The sequence below is a fragment of the Corapipo altera genome, unplaced genomic scaffold, assembly GCF_003945725.1.
Source record: "Corapipo altera isolate COAL_440 unplaced genomic scaffold, ASM394572v1 61286, whole genome shotgun sequence".
Taxonomy (NCBI): domain Eukaryota; kingdom Metazoa; phylum Chordata; class Aves; order Passeriformes; family Pipridae; genus Corapipo; species Corapipo altera.
Genome location: NW_020884907.1, coordinates 6,563,951 through 6,584,220, shown reverse-complemented (window position 1 = coordinate 6,584,220; position 20,270 = coordinate 6,563,951). Strand labels below are relative to the sequence as shown.

Here is a 20,270-nt window from a genome sequence, read left to right as displayed (position 1 = left end):
TCACAACTGATCTGAGGAGCAAGCACTGGTGACAGGATGAGAAGTCAGTACATGAAAAGGGAAGTGGACAGCCACATGGAGATGTGATAATAAAATGAACCCTGTAGGGGTATTCTGTAAAGTTCCCATTTAAGTTCCTACTCTTCTCCTACAACATATTTTACACTGGAATCCTTCTGAAACAAGAACTTACCATGTTAATGGTTTCCATCATGGGAGATGACTTGACAGCACTAAGTCTGGCACTATCCATTGCAGTCTGAAAAAAACCAACAAAACACCCAAAAACCAGTAAAAAACCCCAAACAAACCCAAATGTAAATGCAACACGAAAACAGCGGAAAGGGCAACATCAGCTGTAACTCACTACCTCACACCACTTCAGATGCATATAGACAGAAAGTAATTATGCCTACAGTCCATGAATGTTCCCTTTTCAGAGGAAGACAGATGTTCTAGCTGGAGTACAGGAGCTAAACCATGCAGTTCTGATATCACATGAATGGAGAAAAAAACCAACAGATGGAAGGAAGGAAGGAGAGAGGGGAGAGAGGGGGAAAAAAATCCCACTCTGAACTACTGTTCACTCTCTTCTCATTTGCAAAGTGCTAAGTTTTACCCTTTTCCCTCTCCACAATGAAATAAGTTAAATTTGCTTCTGAATAGTGGGTTTCCACCACTTCCCCAGAAGACTGTATTAATGAATTAATATGGTTCTTTGAGAAAGATTAAAGGACACCGTGCTGACAACATCCACCTTCCAGCACACTTCGCTATTGTACACCTTCTAATTTAAGCTAAAAGAAGTCCTGAAGTTAATCCCTTGGGAAAAACAGCAGTGACATTTAACAACAGTTTTTACTAAGATTGTTTTTTACTTTCTAAAATGTGTAGTGGTCTAGGGAATAATAATAAAATAATAAAAAAAACCCCAACAACAAAAAACCAGAATCCTTCAAAAAACTTCCCACATTTGTCCAGTCATATTGCAATGATCAATTCTAGTAATTTAATAGCTATTTCTCTTTGTATCTTTGAACACCTCTCAACTAAATCTGCTATTCTTCTGTTTACTGAATGAAGCGTAAATCTTTGTTATCTCTGTTCTGTTGATACTTTCCCATTATAGCTGCACTTACTTTCTCTTGATCTGTTGCAGAAAAACTCAAATAATTGAGGACTTGAGGCTCCAGCACGCTCAAAGATTCCAGCAGGGCTGGGATAAGTTTTGGTGCATGAGGTTTCAGCATAGATCCAGCACTTTTACTGATCTTCACAAGAGTGTTAATGCTGGAAAAAAAATTAAAGGGAAGATCAAAAGAGAAACAGACTGAACTGAAAAACTGGTCTACTGTAATCCAGATGCAACAACATAAATCTACCTGCAAACAAAAGTATGTGCATTTTTCTGCTTAAGCAAATCATACCCTAGCCCTGAGCTTCCAACTGATGTTATGTTATGCTTTGATCAGAGATTGTGATACTCTGGTCAAAGTAAACAAAGAGACAGTACTGCAGACAGATGTACAAAAAAAATAACAAATTCTCATGTTTTAAAGAAGTGCTGGGCAAAGTCACCCAGAGACATCCATTGTTTCTGTCCAAGAAAAAATGAGTTTACAATGATCTATTCAAATCCCACTTGTCAGTTGCAGACCGACCAAATCTCTCATGCTGCATTTTGACAAAGAGTTTTCATATATTCAGAAGGGATGAAAAAAACCTCAGGAAATATTCACTATCATTTGTTAGGAGCTGTCTTACCTTACTAGTAATTATTTTTGCAAAGACCAGCTAGCTACACTCCAAGTCTGAGCCACTGAGCTACACCACAGTTTTTCTGTCCTTCAAGCCAATGAAGGAGTAAACAAGGTTACAAATTGATAAGCATATAAAGCCCCTACACATCAAGGGACATTGAACTGTTACAAGACATAAAATGTATTTGAACAGCATGACCAAATGGGATGCGAACTGTCAATTCTCACAACTAGTTGTGAAATCAGACCTGGCTGTTTGAAGAACTACCATGGGATGTTTTGTTTGCATGCAGAACAGATATGCCAGTCCCAAAGGACAGCTTTAGCAGAGCACATGGCTTGCAGATCAGTTTGCTGTGAAAAAAAAACTTCCTGGTGGGAACTGAACCTGGGCATTTGCGGAGAGGCCAGATACTGTCAAAGACAGGCAGAGTTCTCAGAGCTGCTATTTAAACTCAGAGAGAAACGACTCAGCAGGAAAGCTCTCTTGGGAAACAACTCATCACTTCAAACACAAAGAACATTCTGCAACTCAGTTGGGTCTCTTTGGGACAAATCACGACAACTCCCGGCAAACTTATACGATACAAAACTAACCTGAGAGATCGGACTTCAGCAACTGTGCTTACTATGCCTTTGTCCAGGAGGCAAGGAAGCAGCACAGCTATCGTCTTCTGACCTGCTGCTCCTTTAGAGGGATCACACATTTTCACACAGACCTGGGGACAGGTGAGAATCAGCGTTGCAAACATGTACAAACCTCCCCCTCAGATACATTAAAGCACTTCCTCCTTCAGTCAGAAGGTGGCAACAGCAACTAGAGAAACTGCTGACAGCCAAATCCAGGCTGTTACACCTTCATCCTCCTCTCCAAAAAGTACTTAAATCCTAAGACACATCCCTAAAACAGGTTTCAACTATAGTCAGCTTCCAGAAAATGCAATTTAAGAGCCTAACAGGCCTTGACCTGAAACTGGATGAAGAGATGAATCAAATGACTTCTCAGCTGAGGGATAGCCTATCTCAGCCACAGGGATTCAACCATTCCACAGGGCAGAGCAGCAAGTGCCAGATCAGAACAGATTCTGCAATTGCAACATTTTGTGACAACATTTTTGGACCAGATCCTCACTTGTAGCATTAAAATATCATGCATTGTGAGGGCTGTGATTTCAAATAATGTGACTTTTTTACAGGACTACCAAACAAAATATTAAGGGATATGTGTACTACACACAATAAATTTTGTCAGTAACAGCACCAGACAGTGAAGAACGTATTCCATTACTCTGTTTCATACCACTGAGGTTCTACCAGGCTTGGTCAACTAGATGAGTCAGCCTAGGTCAACTGCTGAAGCTACAAGAAATCCTACCGCTAAATGAGATAAAACCGGCAAAGACTAAAAAACCCCAGTTAATTTTATCCTTCCTTTGCTTGTACAGAACTTAACATCACATTATCCAGAAGCAACATGACTTCACCAGCATCAACAAAAGTACAGGGCAGTATGTGGTGATCCTTATCTAGGGCTATTCAGATTTTCACAACTGCATTTACACTAGAAGCCTTTTCAAGATAACAGACTATGGTAAACAAGTACTCCTGCAGATATGACAGTGAACAATTACCTGACATCATAACCATATATGTCTGGCTACATGTGCATATGATGAAATAAGAGTTTTACCTTGCTCAAAGTTTTTAGGGCTAGTTCTGCTGCCTTTCGCACAGTCTCCTAAAAGAGAAGTCAACAATCATTGCTGCTATTTTTATTTGTTCTATAGAATGATTAATATTAATTGATAAGTGTAACACTAGTACTGACACACCTATCTTCATGGCCAATACTTAATATAACATCTTTAAAAGAAATTTTGGCTTTAGTCCATCTGAACATCTGGTACAATTAACACATTACCACAGATCAAACCTGGAAGGACCCCAAGACTCTGACTTCATACATGCAAGCCATACACGAGCAGCCCAAAATAAATGTTTCTATATTCAATAGTTAAGGACATACTTGGGAACTATTTTATATCCAGGAAAAATCCTGAATCATCAAGAATAAGCACAGTAGGAACGAAACCCAACATTTCAAATACAGAATTTTCAAGGTGGTATGGAAATTTTAACTGCAAGGAGTTTGAATTTCTTCTGCTTAATACTCAAAACTCCCACTTGCTTCAAGTTGACTTGTCAGGGAATCTCTCTTTAAACATCTCCAACTTTTGGTTGGAAGACTCCTGCTCAATTCTCAGTTCCATTACCTTAATGTCATCTTGCACTCTGAACAGGATTTCCCAGATCTCTGGAAGCTTGTCTATAATGTCATCCAAAGGTCTTCCTCTTAGTAAGTCATTTAGTGCCAGACAGCTGCAAACAAGGAATTTTATTTCTTTCACACAGTGTACTTACTTGATATAGGTATATACACAGTTATGTTTATAAATATAAGTAAATGGTTAAAAAAAAAAATGACAACTGTTTCACATTCTTTATTTTCCCCAAACCCTAAATCTACTCTAACAAAAGGTCATCTCCTTTAGCAGAGAAAAAAATGTTCAGTCATTCAGGTAAAACCTGAAACCACTGACAGCAAATGAGAAAGGCTGCTGTGGTGAAAATTGCTATTGCAAACATTCCAGTTATAAAATTGTTTTAGATTTCTTCTCTGTAAGTACAGGATAAGAAGAAAACAAAATGGTATAAAGTCTGGAATTGAAATTAAAATGAAAGTTTTCAATAGAGCATCACCACAAACTATTAAAAACAAAAAGCGGCTTATTAAAAATGGCATCCTGCTGCCAAATATGCAGTTGTCATACTGACAATTCTAAGAGAAAGAAATATTTCAGGACCAAGGATAGGCAAGAACTTTTTGACCAGAAAACTCATTCTTCGAACGTTGCTTAGTATCAAGCTACATGCAATAAAAGATTTTAGGCTCAGTTACACAAATAGCTTCAAGATTGTATCACATTTCAAAGGCAAGCTACAAAGCTGGCCTCTATCTTGATGAATGGATGCGTCCTCTTTCCCCTCTCAGCTTCTCTAGGCTAATAAGTTTATGGTGAAGAAGAGAAAATAACAGAGTTCAAAGACAAATCTAACACTTTTTCTAGCAATACCTGGATTCCCTGATCCTCCACAGACTGCTTGTTAAGTTACTGATCAAATCCTCGAGAATTTCCTTCATGTACTTATCAACCTATTATTAAAAAAGGGAAAAATCATGAAATAAACATGGGCTATGCATCCTTGTCCTGTAGTCTATAAAAAGAGAGTCCTTTTGTATAATACAACCTACTTTCAGCCACATCAGATGAACTAATTCTTGCCAGAGCTGTGCAAACTTACTCTAACTGTGCTTTAGACATGCCTTTCTCTGCACTGTTTGAGCGCTTAACGAGTCTCTCAAAGCCTTTACCAACTGCACTGTTAAAATGCAGCACCAAACATGTATTCCCATGAGAAGCAATTTTGCTTTGATGAGGGATCAGAGTGAATGATTTCACATTAAGAGTAGCTTTCCTAGGAGAAAATATTTGCAAACCCCATTCCAAGCCTTGCAGAACCTGAGCAAAGGCATCTTATGAAAATCACTTATTCCTGAAATATGTCTGGGAGGAGTTCTCCTCAAACTGATGGAGCAGTCTCCCTCCATGGGCTTCCTCCCACTTACAAGTGGAGGAATTATATTTAGATGCTCTTGTTTAGGAAAGCATCTGAGGTCATAAGGATTCATGAAGAGCTTATCATAAGCAAGATCAAAGCAATATCGAAGTGTGGAAAGACTCCATTTTAAGTAAACCATAAATTTTAATACTTGCACAAACAAGGTCTGCAATATTGTTTCACATACAAGAGGCAGTGCAAAACCTCTGCGCATTCCCCAGCTCATCCATGGATTTGCACACCTCTTTCTCTGTAGGACAGGACCTTACCCCTTTCTGCACAAGATCCAACTGCCCCAAGAGGATCTCTGACACACTGCTGGTTTGTAGCAAACCTACCACTCCCCACTGCACTGTTCACTCACCACAGACTTGTCAGTGACCAAGGCATTCCAAATGCTGGTCATTGCCTGTCGAATGCCCAAGTTGGGGTCAAACTGGTAGCGGTAGAGCCGGGGAAGAAGTTGGGGCAAAAATGGAGCCAGCTGCTCTCCAGCCTTGGCAGCTATCACATTGAAACCAAAAGCTGCTCCCTGAAATGATGACAAAGGAGTATTTGTTAAACCACTCTGCTTACTCACTCATTTACTGCTCCTGGGCACACCACAGTCAGGGGCAAACTTGACTGACATAGTGTAGATTTAGACCAAATCAAAAGGACAAGAATGGTACTAGAATTGGCCCATCCTCAGTGCTACAGTACCAGTGGTCTCAAGCATACAATCACCCTCAGTAGACAACATAGTACTACTTCTCTCTCTTCTTCTTCTCTCCAGTCTCTCCAATCTCTTCTCCTTCTCTCCAATCTTTATTTCAAGACACTGACTGACCTACCTCACTTGCAAAAGTGGTACTGGTAAATTAAAACTATGAAGATTTAAATACATTCTTTCGAAAGAGATTCTTTGTCAGCAAAACTGGTGAAGCTGGGCCACTGCTACCCTAAAACTCTGCTGCATTCATAAGAATTAGAATAACATAGGAATGGAAAAATTAAAAATAAAACAACTCCACTTTAGCTCTAGAATCGCTAATTTCTGAGGATTATAATTTTGTATCTGTCCATATTTACTTTAAACTCAAGCATTCTTCTATGATCTCTTGTTTCTCCAACTGTCCGTTCCACTGTCAATTCTAATACAGTGGAACTGATGCTTGCCTATGAAATCCCATGAGATTTTGCCAGATAGGTCAAGAAGAAATTACTCAATGCAGGCAGTGCAGTGACTGCCTCTAATGACTTATGTTTCCTGACTTGCAGTGCCAAAAGCTGCCACTCAAAACCCCACACTAGGGATTTCACAGGACAGGATGTGCTGTCTGGGTTAGTTTAGTAAAGCAAGAGCAATAAAGCCACACTCTCCATTATGACCCCTGCTGTGAAGAGCAAGAAGTTGTGGAAAGTAGAAGGAAAATGAAGGCATCACCTGCAAGGCCCTGAACAGTGGGCTCTGCCCAGCTCTCATGGGGTTTAGAGCACAGGTTTTCAGATACTCCCTTCAACTTCAGTGACTCTGCAAATTCTTCAAATGCCAGAGCTCAGCATACACTTGCTGAGTGGATTTACTGGACTCATCCTGGCTGGTGAAATTCCACAAGGGTCAGGAAACTAACTATGTTCTATGTTCTCGTGCTTCTGAAGTCCCAGTGCAAAGACAAGGAAGCCTTGAAAGATGTTGCTGACTTGCCAAACTCTGGATGAAAGCTAGGACTTGTTTTTTGCACTAAGTGGTGTTACCAGAGACTCAAAACCTAGGTAGCAAGCATGGAAGAGCACAAGAAGTGCAGTATAGCAGAGGCAGCTACACGAGTCTTCTGCATGCAAGCACACAAAAGGTGCTCTGCCTGCTCCCAGTGACAGAATAAATTCTTCCGCGCTTCTGTAAAGCCAGCGCAGAGAGTCCCCATGTTAAAGCTCTGAAGTATACTAAAATCTTCAAATTTATGATGCTTCTTTTTTCAGCAGGAAGTGGATCCCACAGTATTTTGGCTTTGTTTAAGGTCCCAGCAGCTTTAAAATATCAAAACTTCAGAACTTCAGTTAAAAAAGGATACTTTCAACAACAGTGCTTTTTAGTAACCTACTGCTGATTACTTTTTGCTCTGCCTCTTTGTGACCAGGGTCACTTTTCTCTGGCATCTGAAAATTCATGCAGTTTTGAAAATATTATCACCATTTGAACACACTAAGACCTGTCTTCTAAGCACATTCAAAAAACAAAAGGAAAGGATCACAGTTGATTCAGAGGGGGACTTAGGATTATATGAACACTCTGATACCAATGTTTTGTAAGGATTTCAAGTAATCCTAATTTTTTGTCTCAGGCTAAATTTGCCTTTGTCCTGACACCAAAGCATCAACGCCCTCTCCATGCAGTTATCCATAAAACATGTAACCAAAGCCAGAGAAATGCAGTTGTTGATTCCAGAGTTCACAGTGGAATGGAAGTTGTATGAAAGCAGAGACTTACCTTCCGAGAATTCCACATGGCATGATGGTTGGCCAGGTTCATGAATTTGTACACCAGGTCTGGTTGATTAAGATCACTAGCCAGTGAACAAAGCTCCTTGTAGGTAGAAAGACCTTGACTTTAAAAAGCAGAAGGGAAACCAGTGTCACTATGTTTAGCTACGCAAATACTACAATACCTAATAACTGAGAGAACAAGAAGGAGCAAAAAGCTCAGGAAGCAGATTTATAAGCAAAGGAATACTGTTTCAGTACTGACTGTGTGTCTGTATTGAAAGTGCTAGTAAACTTACCCATCTGGGGTTTTGCTCAGACCACCCTGAAACACCACTGTTTCTCCAGTCATCTCATGTTTGGCTCTGATAGAAAAGAGGTCCAGTATTAGCTTTACCAAATTCTACCCTTAAACAGACTGCATACTACAGAACAAGTAATTTATTTTCCTTTATTAACCCAGTAACTGGACATTCTTTCAGTTCCAATCACACAAAAGAACATACAGTTGTGCAAAGCCATACACATTGCAAGGCATCTCACTAACCTGTGTCATCTGTAATGTTAAGGAGAGCTGCAGCAAGTGAGAGTTTTGCTGTGCACTCAGAAGGTAAGAAGTCAAAACACTGAATGTTGGATTTTTACTTCTGCTCAGACAGCCATATAATAGACTGCAAATCTCTATTTCAAAATATAAAAATACCATTCCCATTCATCTAGTTTCTTCCTGTTTACCACCAATGAATCTCTACACTACCAGGCTAGGTTTTTTCACAGTGGCCAAACCCACACCAGGTTATGACAGGAGTAGATTATTAAAGAGCATTTCCAGCACTGACCAACACACAGAACTCGTGGCTAGCGATTAAGACCAGCATTTTCCCCACTAAAGCTGACAAGTGACCATTAACAACACTTTCTCAGCAATAGGTGCACTCCAGGCACAAGCAAGTCCCCCTTCCGCAACATTCACGATGTGCAGAGTTGCTGCAAGTAGTCATTGTTCTCTGTAGTTACACAATGCAGCAAGTAGGAAATCTAATCAAACCCCAACTGATTTGAACTGCTTGAATCAGGACTGAAACATTATTTTGAAGCTTTGTGGAAAGGAATAAAACCAGAACAACTTCAGTCACAAAAAAATCTAAGCTGAAATAAGAAATGTCCCAGTTTGACTCTCTGGGAATGGATATTGGCTTGCCCTTGGCGACAAAACATCTCTTTCCACAAAAAAGAAACACTTTTGTTCCCATAAAACATATAGCTCAGAGTACTCTCACACAGTGTTCTGAGTTCACTGTACCTTTTCCCAGTCATAAGGGTATCAACAAGAGTAGTGACCAGTTCTTGTTGATCCTGTTCACTTCCTAGTTCATATATCAGCCCAAGACCTTTTGAAGCAACATCTTGACTAAGCTCTGCAAGAGATTTTATGAAGTAAAATTAAAGATAAGCATGTAATTAAGCAGCACACAAATTTAAAAAAACAAGGTTCAACCAAAATCAATACATAGCAAACGGAGCTCTGTACTGTGGTTCACAGCTCTCCATTTTAGAGCAGATCTAGTCTGTCAAGACACAAACTTTGCATTCTGAAGCAGCAATTTGTTCTGAAGGCATAAACCCCATGAAGTTAGGTGACACCTTCATGTAAATACTGTTACTGTAGGTTTTGACATAGCAAGGAGAGTTCCAAAAGTCGGAGATATTCTGACACGCTGCTGGCACTCTAAGTCCAGCAACATTAATGGTAATACTCTCTTCCACTTCGGTGAGGTTTGCACAGATTGCTGGATGCCACCCTTTCCACTAGCTGCCATCACAGGTAGCAAAATGTACTAGTTTGAAGAGGTCTCAGAGTTCCTGTCCATGCAGAACTCCGTGATACACACCCTTGTTGCCCAAAGCAGAGTAGAAGTAGCACCACTGAACAATTTCTGTTATTATAATCTTGAGGGGCAAATGCAGAGAAATATTTGTGCTTGTTTACCAAAACACACAAAAATGTTGTGTGTCTTATCTCTGCATGTGGTGCCTAGAAAAGAAATCATTCCTATTAACATCAGAAATCGGACTTTTCTACCTACAGTCATCTTTCAATGCTGACTGACAGAGAGAGTGTAGTTGACTTTTTGCCTGTTCAAAGATTTCCCCCATTCTGTTAAAAGCCCATCAAAAGACACAAGTTTTAAGATGTGATAGTACTTACCATCACTATCTGACAGAATTGAAACAAATGCACTTTGAATATCCTTGAGATGAGACTGTAAGATGAGAAAAGGGTCATTATTTTGGATCCTTTGTCTGGTCTCCAGGCAAGTTCCTAACACATAAAAAGAGGCTACTCTATCAATGGAGCTGTTTATTTGACCTACACCTAGGACAAGAACTGCCCTTCTTTCCTGATTAGTGAGTAACAGCCTGACTGACACTCACAAAAGGTAACAGCTAATGGTAGAGCACCTTTTTACAGCTACCATGCCATTAGGAAGCCATATTTTATTTGCCTTGCCTAACACCTGGCAGCAGTGCATCATAAATCTGCCTTGCAGCCAGATGGTGCCTTCTTCACCTTAAAACTAGTGAGTTTTGCTACCCCTCACAAGGTGCACTGTTTAGGTAAGTGTAATATGCACAAGGTTTTACATGTAACAGCTTACATTTGCAAAGCACCTATTGCCCTAAAGCTCTTTATCATTACCTGGAGAGCACACAATGGTTACATGGTCCCATCAGTCTCTAGTACCTCTATGCAGAGAGAGGACATTTTGGTTGGGAATGTGTTATTAAGTCCCTGTGTAGGACCCTTCACACTCTCTCATTACAGACGGGCACCTTAAATATGAAGCTTTCATCAAGGTGTACCAAAAATACACTGTACATGAAGCACATCGTAACTGCTCCTAGGTACCAAAGTTGTGATAAACTCTGTGTGTCCAGTTCTCCCCCTTCTTGCACTCCTAGACCTCCTTTTATGTTTTCCAAATATGAAGCCTAGAAACTATACAGACACCAACCTCTTCTTCCCAAGGGAAGTTGTACTGCTACTTCATCTTACAACAGCAATCTATGCTGAGCTTACTCTGACTTCAGTGCAAGTCAGATGTTTACAAAGGTGACAAACAGCCTTGTTCATCTGCCAGTTAGTCTGTTCCTCTATTCATAGAAGATAACCCATGACTCAGAAAGACCTCAATAAGGAGGGTACCAGCACTGGGGGAAAAGAGGCAGTGAAGGGGAAGAAAGGGACAGAAATGAGGCAAGAAGCAAAAATAGGGACAAGGAGCCAGTGTTAGGAAAAGGCATATTTCTTACCTTAATTGCTTTGTGTGTGCTCAGCTTCTTCACCATTGACAGAAGCCAGATGCAAGCTGCCTGCCTAGTGTGCGGGTTAGGGCTGATGATGTGCTTGTTCAAAATAAGGTCTAGGACCCAGGGAACCACATCATTCACTTTCAAATCTATATGAAAGACAGAAACGTGGAGGGGAGAGGAGAGCTTTGAGAATCATCCATACCCATTTTTAATGTCAAAATAATGTGCAGCAGCAATGAAAAACCTATTAAGTCCATGAGTACTCAGGTGACACCTCAATCTCTGCTTATTTAGGAAAAGCCTTCACTAGAGTCACTGGTAAGTATTTCTCCTACTAGAAACACTGTGTCCTCCTAACCCTTCATCAATGTGTTCCAGAGCCTGTGGCCAAGAAGAGCTACCATTTATATTGCCTAAGACTCAGGGTGCTACTTTTTCTTTTTTGTAAGGACTTAAAATTTCTGGAGCAATGGCAGGGTTCAGTATCTACTCCATGCTGTACATGCTCAGTTTTGTGTACACTAGAGATCTAAGACCACTCTCACAACACTAAAACACGTGTTTGCAGGTCTGAGGCTGATATTTACACCTGCCTGGTTTGAAGCTAGCATTTTCTCATGCTTGTATTCCAATAGTACAGAACCTTAGTTTTTACACAGAATTTCTGCATTTACTGCATGGAAGTGTCACTTAATGATATCACTGGAAGGTGTTCGAAAAACACTTGCAGAAGTGAAGTTATGGAGCCCAGCGTTAGTCCAGATGTTTCCCAAACCAGCCCCCGCATTAGGAAGGCCTACCTGAAGGAGGGATATATTCCTCCTCTGTGACTGTCCATGCATCACGTGCAGCCACTGAGCTGGTTCCTACTGCAGCACTGGTAATGGCTTCACCAACTGTGAACTGCAGTTCTATTTGTTTGGCCTGAAAAACACATCAGGGCATTGAAGACAGTACTAACTAAACACACACCAAAATTTTGGTAATTAATATACAAACACACAGTCCCTGTCCCAATCCCAATTTCCAGCACTAATTTGCAGTAAGATCACTATTTTGGTGAGCTGCTGACCCACTGAAATTGATGGAAAAAGAGGTCAAACTCTCCAAAATGAATGGTAAAAGCTAAAATTTTCACACTTTTTTTAATCCATACCTCCTACAAAGTATTGAGTAGTCTCTGCAAAAGTTCAACTTAGTGAAAAGAAAGAACTGGATAGACAGGATGAAAACAAAACAGTTAGAATGAGACTGCCAGTGATTAATGAAAATTACTGTGGCTTTGTTATAGTACGTAGTAGTAAGAGTCTCCTGTAATTCCATCCAGAAGCTGATCTCTTAAAAGATGCAGAAAACTCTTTTCACTTTAGAAGAATTTAGACAGTACTTTGTTTTGTTTCACTGTCCTTACACTATCCTCCAAGCCTTCAAGAACGGGATATGCAGAACTTTGCCACTTTCCTGTAATTATTTATGATGAACCTTGACTCGTAAGAACTCATTTCCACGCCTGCTGAGTACCTTCTAGATTGCTTTCCTTACTCTCTGGAAGCACAAAATGTTCAGGCACTTGGAGAAGTAAGCCTTTAGCTTCCTGTCATCTAAGATAAATTGGATTTTTAAAGTACACCTTTTATAAAGGAAGTTGTAATGTCCCCCTGCAGTTACAGGAGAAAAACACAGCACTCAAACATCATTTTATGTTTATGTACACTGTGCTCCTAGTATTCTAAGTATAGTGATAGGACAGTTGATTAATGTCTCAAAACTGAAAGAGTAGGTTTAGATTGGATATTAGGAAGAAATTCTTTACTGTGAGGATGGTCAGGCCTTGGTACAGGTTGCCCAGAGAAGTTGTGGCTACCCCATCCCTGGAAGTGTTCAAGGCCAGGTTGGATGGGGCATTGAGTAACCTGGTCTAGTGAGAGGTGTCCCTGCCTATGGCAAGTGGGTTTGAACTAGATGATCTCTAAGGTCCCTTCCAACTCAAACCATTCTGTGATTCTTGCTTGTTTGATCACATCAGATTGGAGGACTCAGCAAAATATGCCTGTCTGTACTCAACAGTTGCTTCTACAATGCAGAATCCTATGTCAGCATGAGCAGGGAAGAAAGGTAAAACAAGCTGTAAGTGAAGAACACTAAAAAAACTCCTTGATTATTTAATTTTGCTATTTGGCATATTGCAATATGTATAACAGCTCTGAAGTACTGTGCACTACAACAATGTATTAAGATGGAGAACAGGTACATATACTCCTACAAACAAAGCTTCTAATTCAAGTGAGTAGTATTAGTTCAGACAAAAGAGGTGTACTTACATTACCTACTTTTAGGGTACTTTCGAAGACCAAAATACAGACTTATGGTTTCATTACTATCAGATCTTAAGATTTTACATATACAGTGTGTGAAAAAAAATCCATAATCCTCTTGAAGGGGAATGTGCATTTTTCTCAGACTGTGGCAGAGACCTTGAATGCCAAGTTTTTAATCTGTGTGTAAAACACTGTAGCATAAAACATTTTAGCTGCCCAAAGTCTGCTCTCTATTTCAAGGCAGAATTAAAAAATCCAGAGGCACTATTACAAAAAGACAACTTCCCTTGTAAATCTGGCTCTAGAGTATATAAACAGCATCCAAATGGAAATACTGTAGTATAAAGGATAATGCATTGATAGTGTCTCACCTCCACAGAATCCATTAAACCCTGCAACAGGAGCTTCTGGTGAGGAAAATCTTCATCTCCCACTGGGAAGTAACCTAATGTTTGTATTGCTCGTTCCTTCATCTTAAATACAAACAAAAAAAACACAACACCATCACACAACCCTCCTGTAAATCCAGGAGATACATTTTAAACCCACTATTTTTCACCCTTATAGAAGTTCCGCTTAAGGTACCAGAAGTCACACGTGCTAGTGGTTTATTAGATCAATCAGTACACCTCTCTTCCAAAACACAGGCCTCTGAGGATTATTTACAAGAAGGAACTCCCATTTTTCTTGAATTAAAATTATGAGGATTCATATTTTCATCCCTTAAGCCTTATTTATGACTACAGAAAGCACAAGTGATCAACTGCTAGACAATATTGCAAGAACCTTTAGCCTAACTTTGACTCACTAAAGCCAACAACAAACCTAAATCCCTTAAATAAAGTTGAGTTTGGCAGGGAACACATACACCTGGGGATGAAACATTCAAAAACATTCAAAAATGGATCATAACACCATGAAAAAATCTTGCCTTATTTGTTTCCTTGCTAGAAGGGATCCGGGCCAATAAACTTTCAACAAGTTGTAGCTTTGTAAATCCTGTTCCTTCATCGGGAATTGGCAGGGGGCCATTCCTGCCAATCTCCCCAAGAGCCGTACAAGCAGCCACCACGAGGAAGGGAGAGGTGCTGTCCAGAAAAGAACCTACAGGAAAAAGCAAAACAGAACAACTCAAATTTATACTATTATTTATCAGCAGGCAGGCACTTGTATTGTACCTATGCAAGAAGCAAAGCATTTATCTCCTCTAGAGCTGGTAGGAAGTGTTATGCTAGAACAAAATCAAAGTGAAAGGAGATATTGAGAAGAATTGAAGCAGTGGCACTGCTCCTAATTGTGCTTTGTTGGTCTCTGAGTTAGAGTCCACCTAGGTTTTGTTGAAAAGGCTTATGTCCATACATCTAACCAGATTACTTGTTACATGTTGTAATTTCTATCACAAAAATTGAACTCAAGATTATACTATCTATGGGCTGAGTATCTCAGAAAATAGCAGAAAAATCAGAAAAATTCTCAGCCTCGAATAAATTGAAAAAACAACTGTTACATGCAGCAAAGTCTTAGGCAAGAAGTTACCTATTGTCTCTGTTGTTGACTTTATAAGTTGTTCTTGTTCCGGCATGACTGCAGTGTTTGGTTGTTCTATGTCATGCAGCTCCATTGTTCTGATTTTCCCTTTGGCCAAGTACCTTCCTACTGTAAATCCCAAAGCCAACAAGGATCCATGTTGGACCTCCGGGCACTACGACAACACCAACAGTGCAAAAAAATCTCATTTTCAAAGTAAGTAACACTTTGCACAAAGCACTGATTTAAAAACACATATGGACAAGCCAGATCAGAAGACACTCTGAAGAATGCAGAGTTCTAACACATAAGGCAACAACAGACAGTTTGATGTTGCTAGTACTCTCTTATGAGTGGAGTCCTTTAAGACAAAATAACAAAACTTATAAGAGGTTTAGGAGGACAGACTAAGAATCTATCACCAGCATTCACATTCCTAAAACTACCCTTTTGTAGTCAGGTCAAAAAAAAAAAAAAAAAATCATCGATCTCATCTGACTTCAAAGTACAGAATTACAAAGGTAAACTAAGATAATACTACAGTGTCTCTACTTAAAAATTGGACATACTCAGACTGAGGGGACAAAATGTACTCTGGTAAAAAGCAGAAAAAGGGAATTGCTCTAGATTTGCATTGCTAAGAATGAGAACACAGCTGACCTTTACTGAAGACAATGCCTCTAACACAGTTTGGTAGGCCACAAATGGTGAAACTTAACTATTACAATTTAATGTCAAGAAAGTCACTTTCTCCAATGCTGATTCAGTGCTGAGACTATCTAATGATAATGCTCATTTCTACAGGTGAATTCTATTGAAAGGATTTTGTGCAGAAACAAGGCTGGGAGACAAGTGCTACCTTAACTGGGGGGGGGGAAAAAAGGGATGGGAGCAGGGGCTTAAACTTCAATTAGTTCACACCTCTGTTTTGTATCACAACCCTACAAAAAGTTGCACCAATGCAACTGTGATGCCAGAATGGGATCTTCAACCTTGTTTGGCCACCAGGGACTGTTCCCTGATGCGGTCTCACTACAGCAAAGCCAGCAGAAGATGGGTCTACACTTCAGCTATCCATTCACATTGAATTACCACCACCATTAGCTGTACTGATTCAACTGGTTTTGTATATTCGCAGCAAATAAGAGTTCTAACTGACTCAGATTCAAAAAGGCATGGGAAAATCCTGCTATCTTTTGCCTTTCACAGTTCACATCACTGTTCTATGAAACTTCAACCACAGTTTCCTGGGTGACCGGGGCAAAAAGCAGTCATGGGGGACTGGGACTTATCTGTGCTGGCTTTGTAACTGCAGGAGCTATACCCTACATTAAACTGAGCAATGGCATGGCTTTGGTTCACAGGTATAGCTTTCAGAGATTCAAAATAAATCATGTTTGTTTACTGTGACAAAGTGATAAGCACTTCTTGTCAGCATTTGAGTCTGTCACCTGCAATGTAAAATGGTGGCCCATTAAGTCCTTCAGAGAGACTGATACAAAAACATTTTGGAGAAATATAACCTGGAAATGGTACTCCTTTCCTTCCCTTTCATGATTCAAGACACCAGCACAGAAACCTGTCCAACTGGTTTACAAAACTCCTTTTCCATGCTTGTAGTGTCAAAATGCAGAGATAAGGATAATGGAAGGGGGAAGGAGCAGCTGGAGGAAGGAAGGTAGGCAAACCCACCATGTAGAGATACAGCTGTGGAGGGCTGCTGAGCAGTCCATGTGGAGTGGGAGGGAAGAAGCCACAACCCTCACCCAGCACAACACCCTGAGGTGATGAGGACCCAGGAAGGGGCTATGGCTCAGGAGGAGAAGAGTTAAATATTTAACAAGTTAAACATTTTCTAGGTTCTGTGGGTACCTATAGATGCTCAAGAATAAGGAATTGGTAAACTGTTTGAAGAAGGTACTGTGATCCATTACCACTCAATGGGATGTGGCTATTTAGCTGACTAAAAATGGTAAAATGTATGACGGCACTTTGCCTGGGACGTGCCTCCAGGAAACCCTCCTACTGATCTTAACAACAGTTTCAGGGATTAACTTATTTAAAGACCTGTTCCACTCACCTACAACAAAAATCCCTTCTCACCATCCAGTTGGAAGCCAGCTACTTAATTTTACACCCAGATTAAGGTTAATACATCCTGGACACACTGTGAGATTCAAATATCCTATCAGTTACATGACATGAATAAAAACAAGAAGCAGACAAAGGAAGGTAGTTACATGGTTGTCTTTCGTCATCTTGATCAGCTGCTCCAAGGTTGCCCTAAGCTCATCTCCAGACATGGTAGACAGCACTACAGAATAAAACAGGGCTGCAAGCTCGCGCATTTCTTCTTTGTTAGTGTTCATCAGGCTCTGTAGGAGTTTAAAAAAACAAAATCAAAGCATGAAATACGGAAGTAGCTTCTTATACAGTCTGTTCATAGAAAGATTCAATATACAGAGACAACTGTCGTGCAGCTACGTAAGTACATCTTAACTCAGAAACCACTCTTTAAACCAACAGCATTATCAATTTGTAAGAAACAAAGCCCTCAATTCAGCAAAGTATTCATTACACACTCAGCTTTTTGGAGAAAGATGGCACCAGCCACAAGAGGGTCACCCATCAGGTCTGTGTCAAAATACGTTGATCGAATTCCTGGCCGAATTCCTGGCCAAACTTTGTCCTCAGCTTAGAGCTCTCACGTTTTGCATCCATACTAAGCTAAAAAAACGCACATCTGAAACCCACTATTTCCCCAAAGCTACCAGAGGCTTCCAAACCCTTTTTATTAATCAAAGGGGGAAAAAAGACCCAAGAGGGTTAAATCATTTAAATCCAACTGCAGCAAAAAAAAAGAAAGTGTCCAGGAAGTCACAGTTCTCAATGCAAAATTATCCACTTTGGAGCAGAGATCTTGTATTATCTAAGTAAATTGTTAAAAAGTTGACTTTCGGAAGCCTTGGGTCATTTGTTACGATAATCTTATCTCTGCCAGTAATGCAATGCATAACGCAACAGACTCCCATGAAAAACTCATACCCAAATCTTTGAATGGCTTGGGCCACCACAAAGGAAGTAAAATTAGCCAAGCAAGCAAAGAAGAAATGACCTCTGTCAGGCTCATGAAATGTAACACTAACTTCATCTCCAAGTTTGCATGAGATCACACAGCTGATTTCTAACAAACTCCTGAACCTGTTCCTTTCCCTTGGCAAGACAAAAAACACACAAAGGATGATTTACAACAGTATTTCTGAAACTAGGTATTATCAGTAACCACCCCTAGAAGCTTAATTTTGCAAATGGACAACAGGCCAAAGAAAAAAGAAGGCTTTTCTAAAAATGATGAAGAATACTGAAAAGGAGAATGTTTTTAAGTACTCTCCTCTGCAGTTCATACCTGCATGTAAATGAGGCGTGATAAACCACATACAGTGAGTGCAATGCAGCACAGATATCATCACAAAAAAACCCTATTTGAACACATTCTATTTTTTCAACCTTTAAGTATTTGTTTCTGCCAGATTACCCCAGTGAAAGGAAAGGCAACCTGTAAAAGCTTCAAAAACCCTGAATGCTTGAAGTAAATTCATGAAAAAGCACAAAGTTGTCTGCAAAAAGAATCTAGGGAAAGCAGAATTCTCTTTGCCTTATTCTCAAGCAGGCTCCAGTTTATTTTTTTTTTTTATTTGTTTTGCTTGAGGCTAATAAATAAAAAAAAGTCCAAAGAAAGGCCTCTAAAACATTTAGCGATCTAAATAATCTCATTTTCTGAGAAGCCACTCACATCTTTCCACCAAAGCATTTCCATTGTTAAACAATTTCTTCAAAAATGTGCAGATTTTGTTTTCAGTTTTCTTTTGTCAAGAAAAAACTGGTTGACATTACCAACAGGACTGATAACACAGATTACCCAGCTGTAGGTCAACAAACAAGGTCAATTAACAAAATCAGTAACACCAAAGAACTAAAAAATAATTTCCCCCCTCCTGGTACACATAACATCTCATGAGGTGTGCCTGTAAGTATAAATACCAGACTTCAAATTAAGTGCATACTTGAAAATAATACTCTGTTTCACTATTAGAAATACACCAGATTTTGCTAATGCCAAATCCCATCCAAGTAAAACAAAAGAAAAAAAAAGGGGTTTCAGTATACCTTTATCCAATCCATTTTGTCTACAAATCTGGTGGCTAGTTTTTCTGGATACACTGAAACAACTTCTAGAAGACAATACATGACTGGTAAACCTAAAGAGTAATTAAAGAATCATGTTATTAAACAACTCCAGTATTTACATGAACCTAACAATCAGTGATAAAATGAGGTTAAGTATCAGGCATTTCAAAGCATTCATCTGCAATTCACTAGGGATAACAAACAATACAGAATAATAGGGTACAGTATTTCTCAGAAATATTAGGGAAGCTAATAAAAGCAAATGCTCTGGTAGCAATTTGTTCTAAACTCATTCAAGTGTTTTAGACTACACTTGTGGCAGATAGGCTATTATCAGAGTGAGGAAGACAAAGCATTCACTGGTAAGGAAGCTGTTACAGAAAATGGTTTCACAATTTTACATTATTATGTCAAATGATGCCGCAATTTTACTGCACTGTTTTCTCCCACCTATATAACAGCATAGAAAAAACAAGCTTAAAGTAAAGAGTATATAGTCTACGTTGCAACTCTGTGACAGCTGTAGCCAAGTTCAAAGCACTACGCAACTCATTTCTAGTAAGAAAAGACATTTTTTTCTTCAGGATGCTGCTGCACACAGCTTCTTACCGCCAACACCAGCTAAGAGCTGCTGAAGAAGGCCAATATATATATGTACAGGGTTGGTTTCTGCACTTTTTGAAGAGGATGAGGAGGAAGAGAAAGATATGTGGTTGCCAGACATAAGGTTTCTTATGTAACGTCCAATGGCTGGAGCATGATCTTGCATATCTGCCAAGCTCTGTGAGGTTGGCACCACACCAGCACTGTGAGCAAGACACATCCGCAGATACAGCACTATCTAAGTAGAGAAGATAAAAACACAGGATACTGAGTGCATGAGCACTTGAAAAACTGGGGAGGAGAAAAAAAGAGCAGGGAATATGCTATTTTTAATGTAACCAAAACTAGATCGTTTCTTCTTTAACCAAATCTAGACAGAAGAGTCAGTACAGATGCAAGAACAAATATAAAGTGT

General features: G+C 39.7%; 1 protein-coding gene across 3 annotated transcripts in view; it reads right to left on the bottom strand.

Moving 5' to 3' along the window:
- Positions 1-20,270, bottom strand: part of ECPAS (Ecm29 proteasome adaptor and scaffold) — a 60,329-nt gene that overhangs the window by 12,633 nt on the left and 27,426 nt on the right. For all 3 annotated transcript variants that reach the window (XM_027652628.1, XM_027652627.1, XM_027652629.1), the window contains 19 exons: positions 19,862-20,093; positions 19,232-19,323; positions 17,305-17,439; positions 15,074-15,239; positions 14,469-14,641; positions 13,909-14,010; positions 12,020-12,143; positions 11,220-11,365; positions 10,114-10,168; positions 9,208-9,322; positions 8,204-8,269; positions 7,912-8,029; positions 5,806-5,973; positions 4,895-4,974; positions 4,034-4,139; positions 3,451-3,498; positions 2,358-2,479; positions 1,140-1,290; positions 194-259 (listed from right to left, as the gene is read on the bottom strand). In XM_027652628.1, coding sequence (XP_027508429.1) covers positions 194-259; positions 1,140-1,290; positions 2,358-2,479; positions 3,451-3,498; positions 4,034-4,139; positions 4,895-4,974; positions 5,806-5,973; positions 7,912-8,029; positions 8,204-8,269; positions 9,208-9,322; positions 10,114-10,168; positions 11,220-11,365; positions 12,020-12,143; positions 13,909-14,010; positions 14,469-14,641; positions 15,074-15,239; positions 17,305-17,439; positions 19,232-19,323; positions 19,862-20,093 — 2,265 coding nt within the window. The remainder of the gene's footprint in view (positions 1-193; positions 260-1,139; positions 1,291-2,357; positions 2,480-3,450; positions 3,499-4,033; positions 4,140-4,894; positions 4,975-5,805; positions 5,974-7,911; positions 8,030-8,203; positions 8,270-9,207; positions 9,323-10,113; positions 10,169-11,219; positions 11,366-12,019; positions 12,144-13,908; positions 14,011-14,468; positions 14,642-15,073; positions 15,240-17,304; positions 17,440-19,231; positions 19,324-19,861; positions 20,094-20,270) is intronic.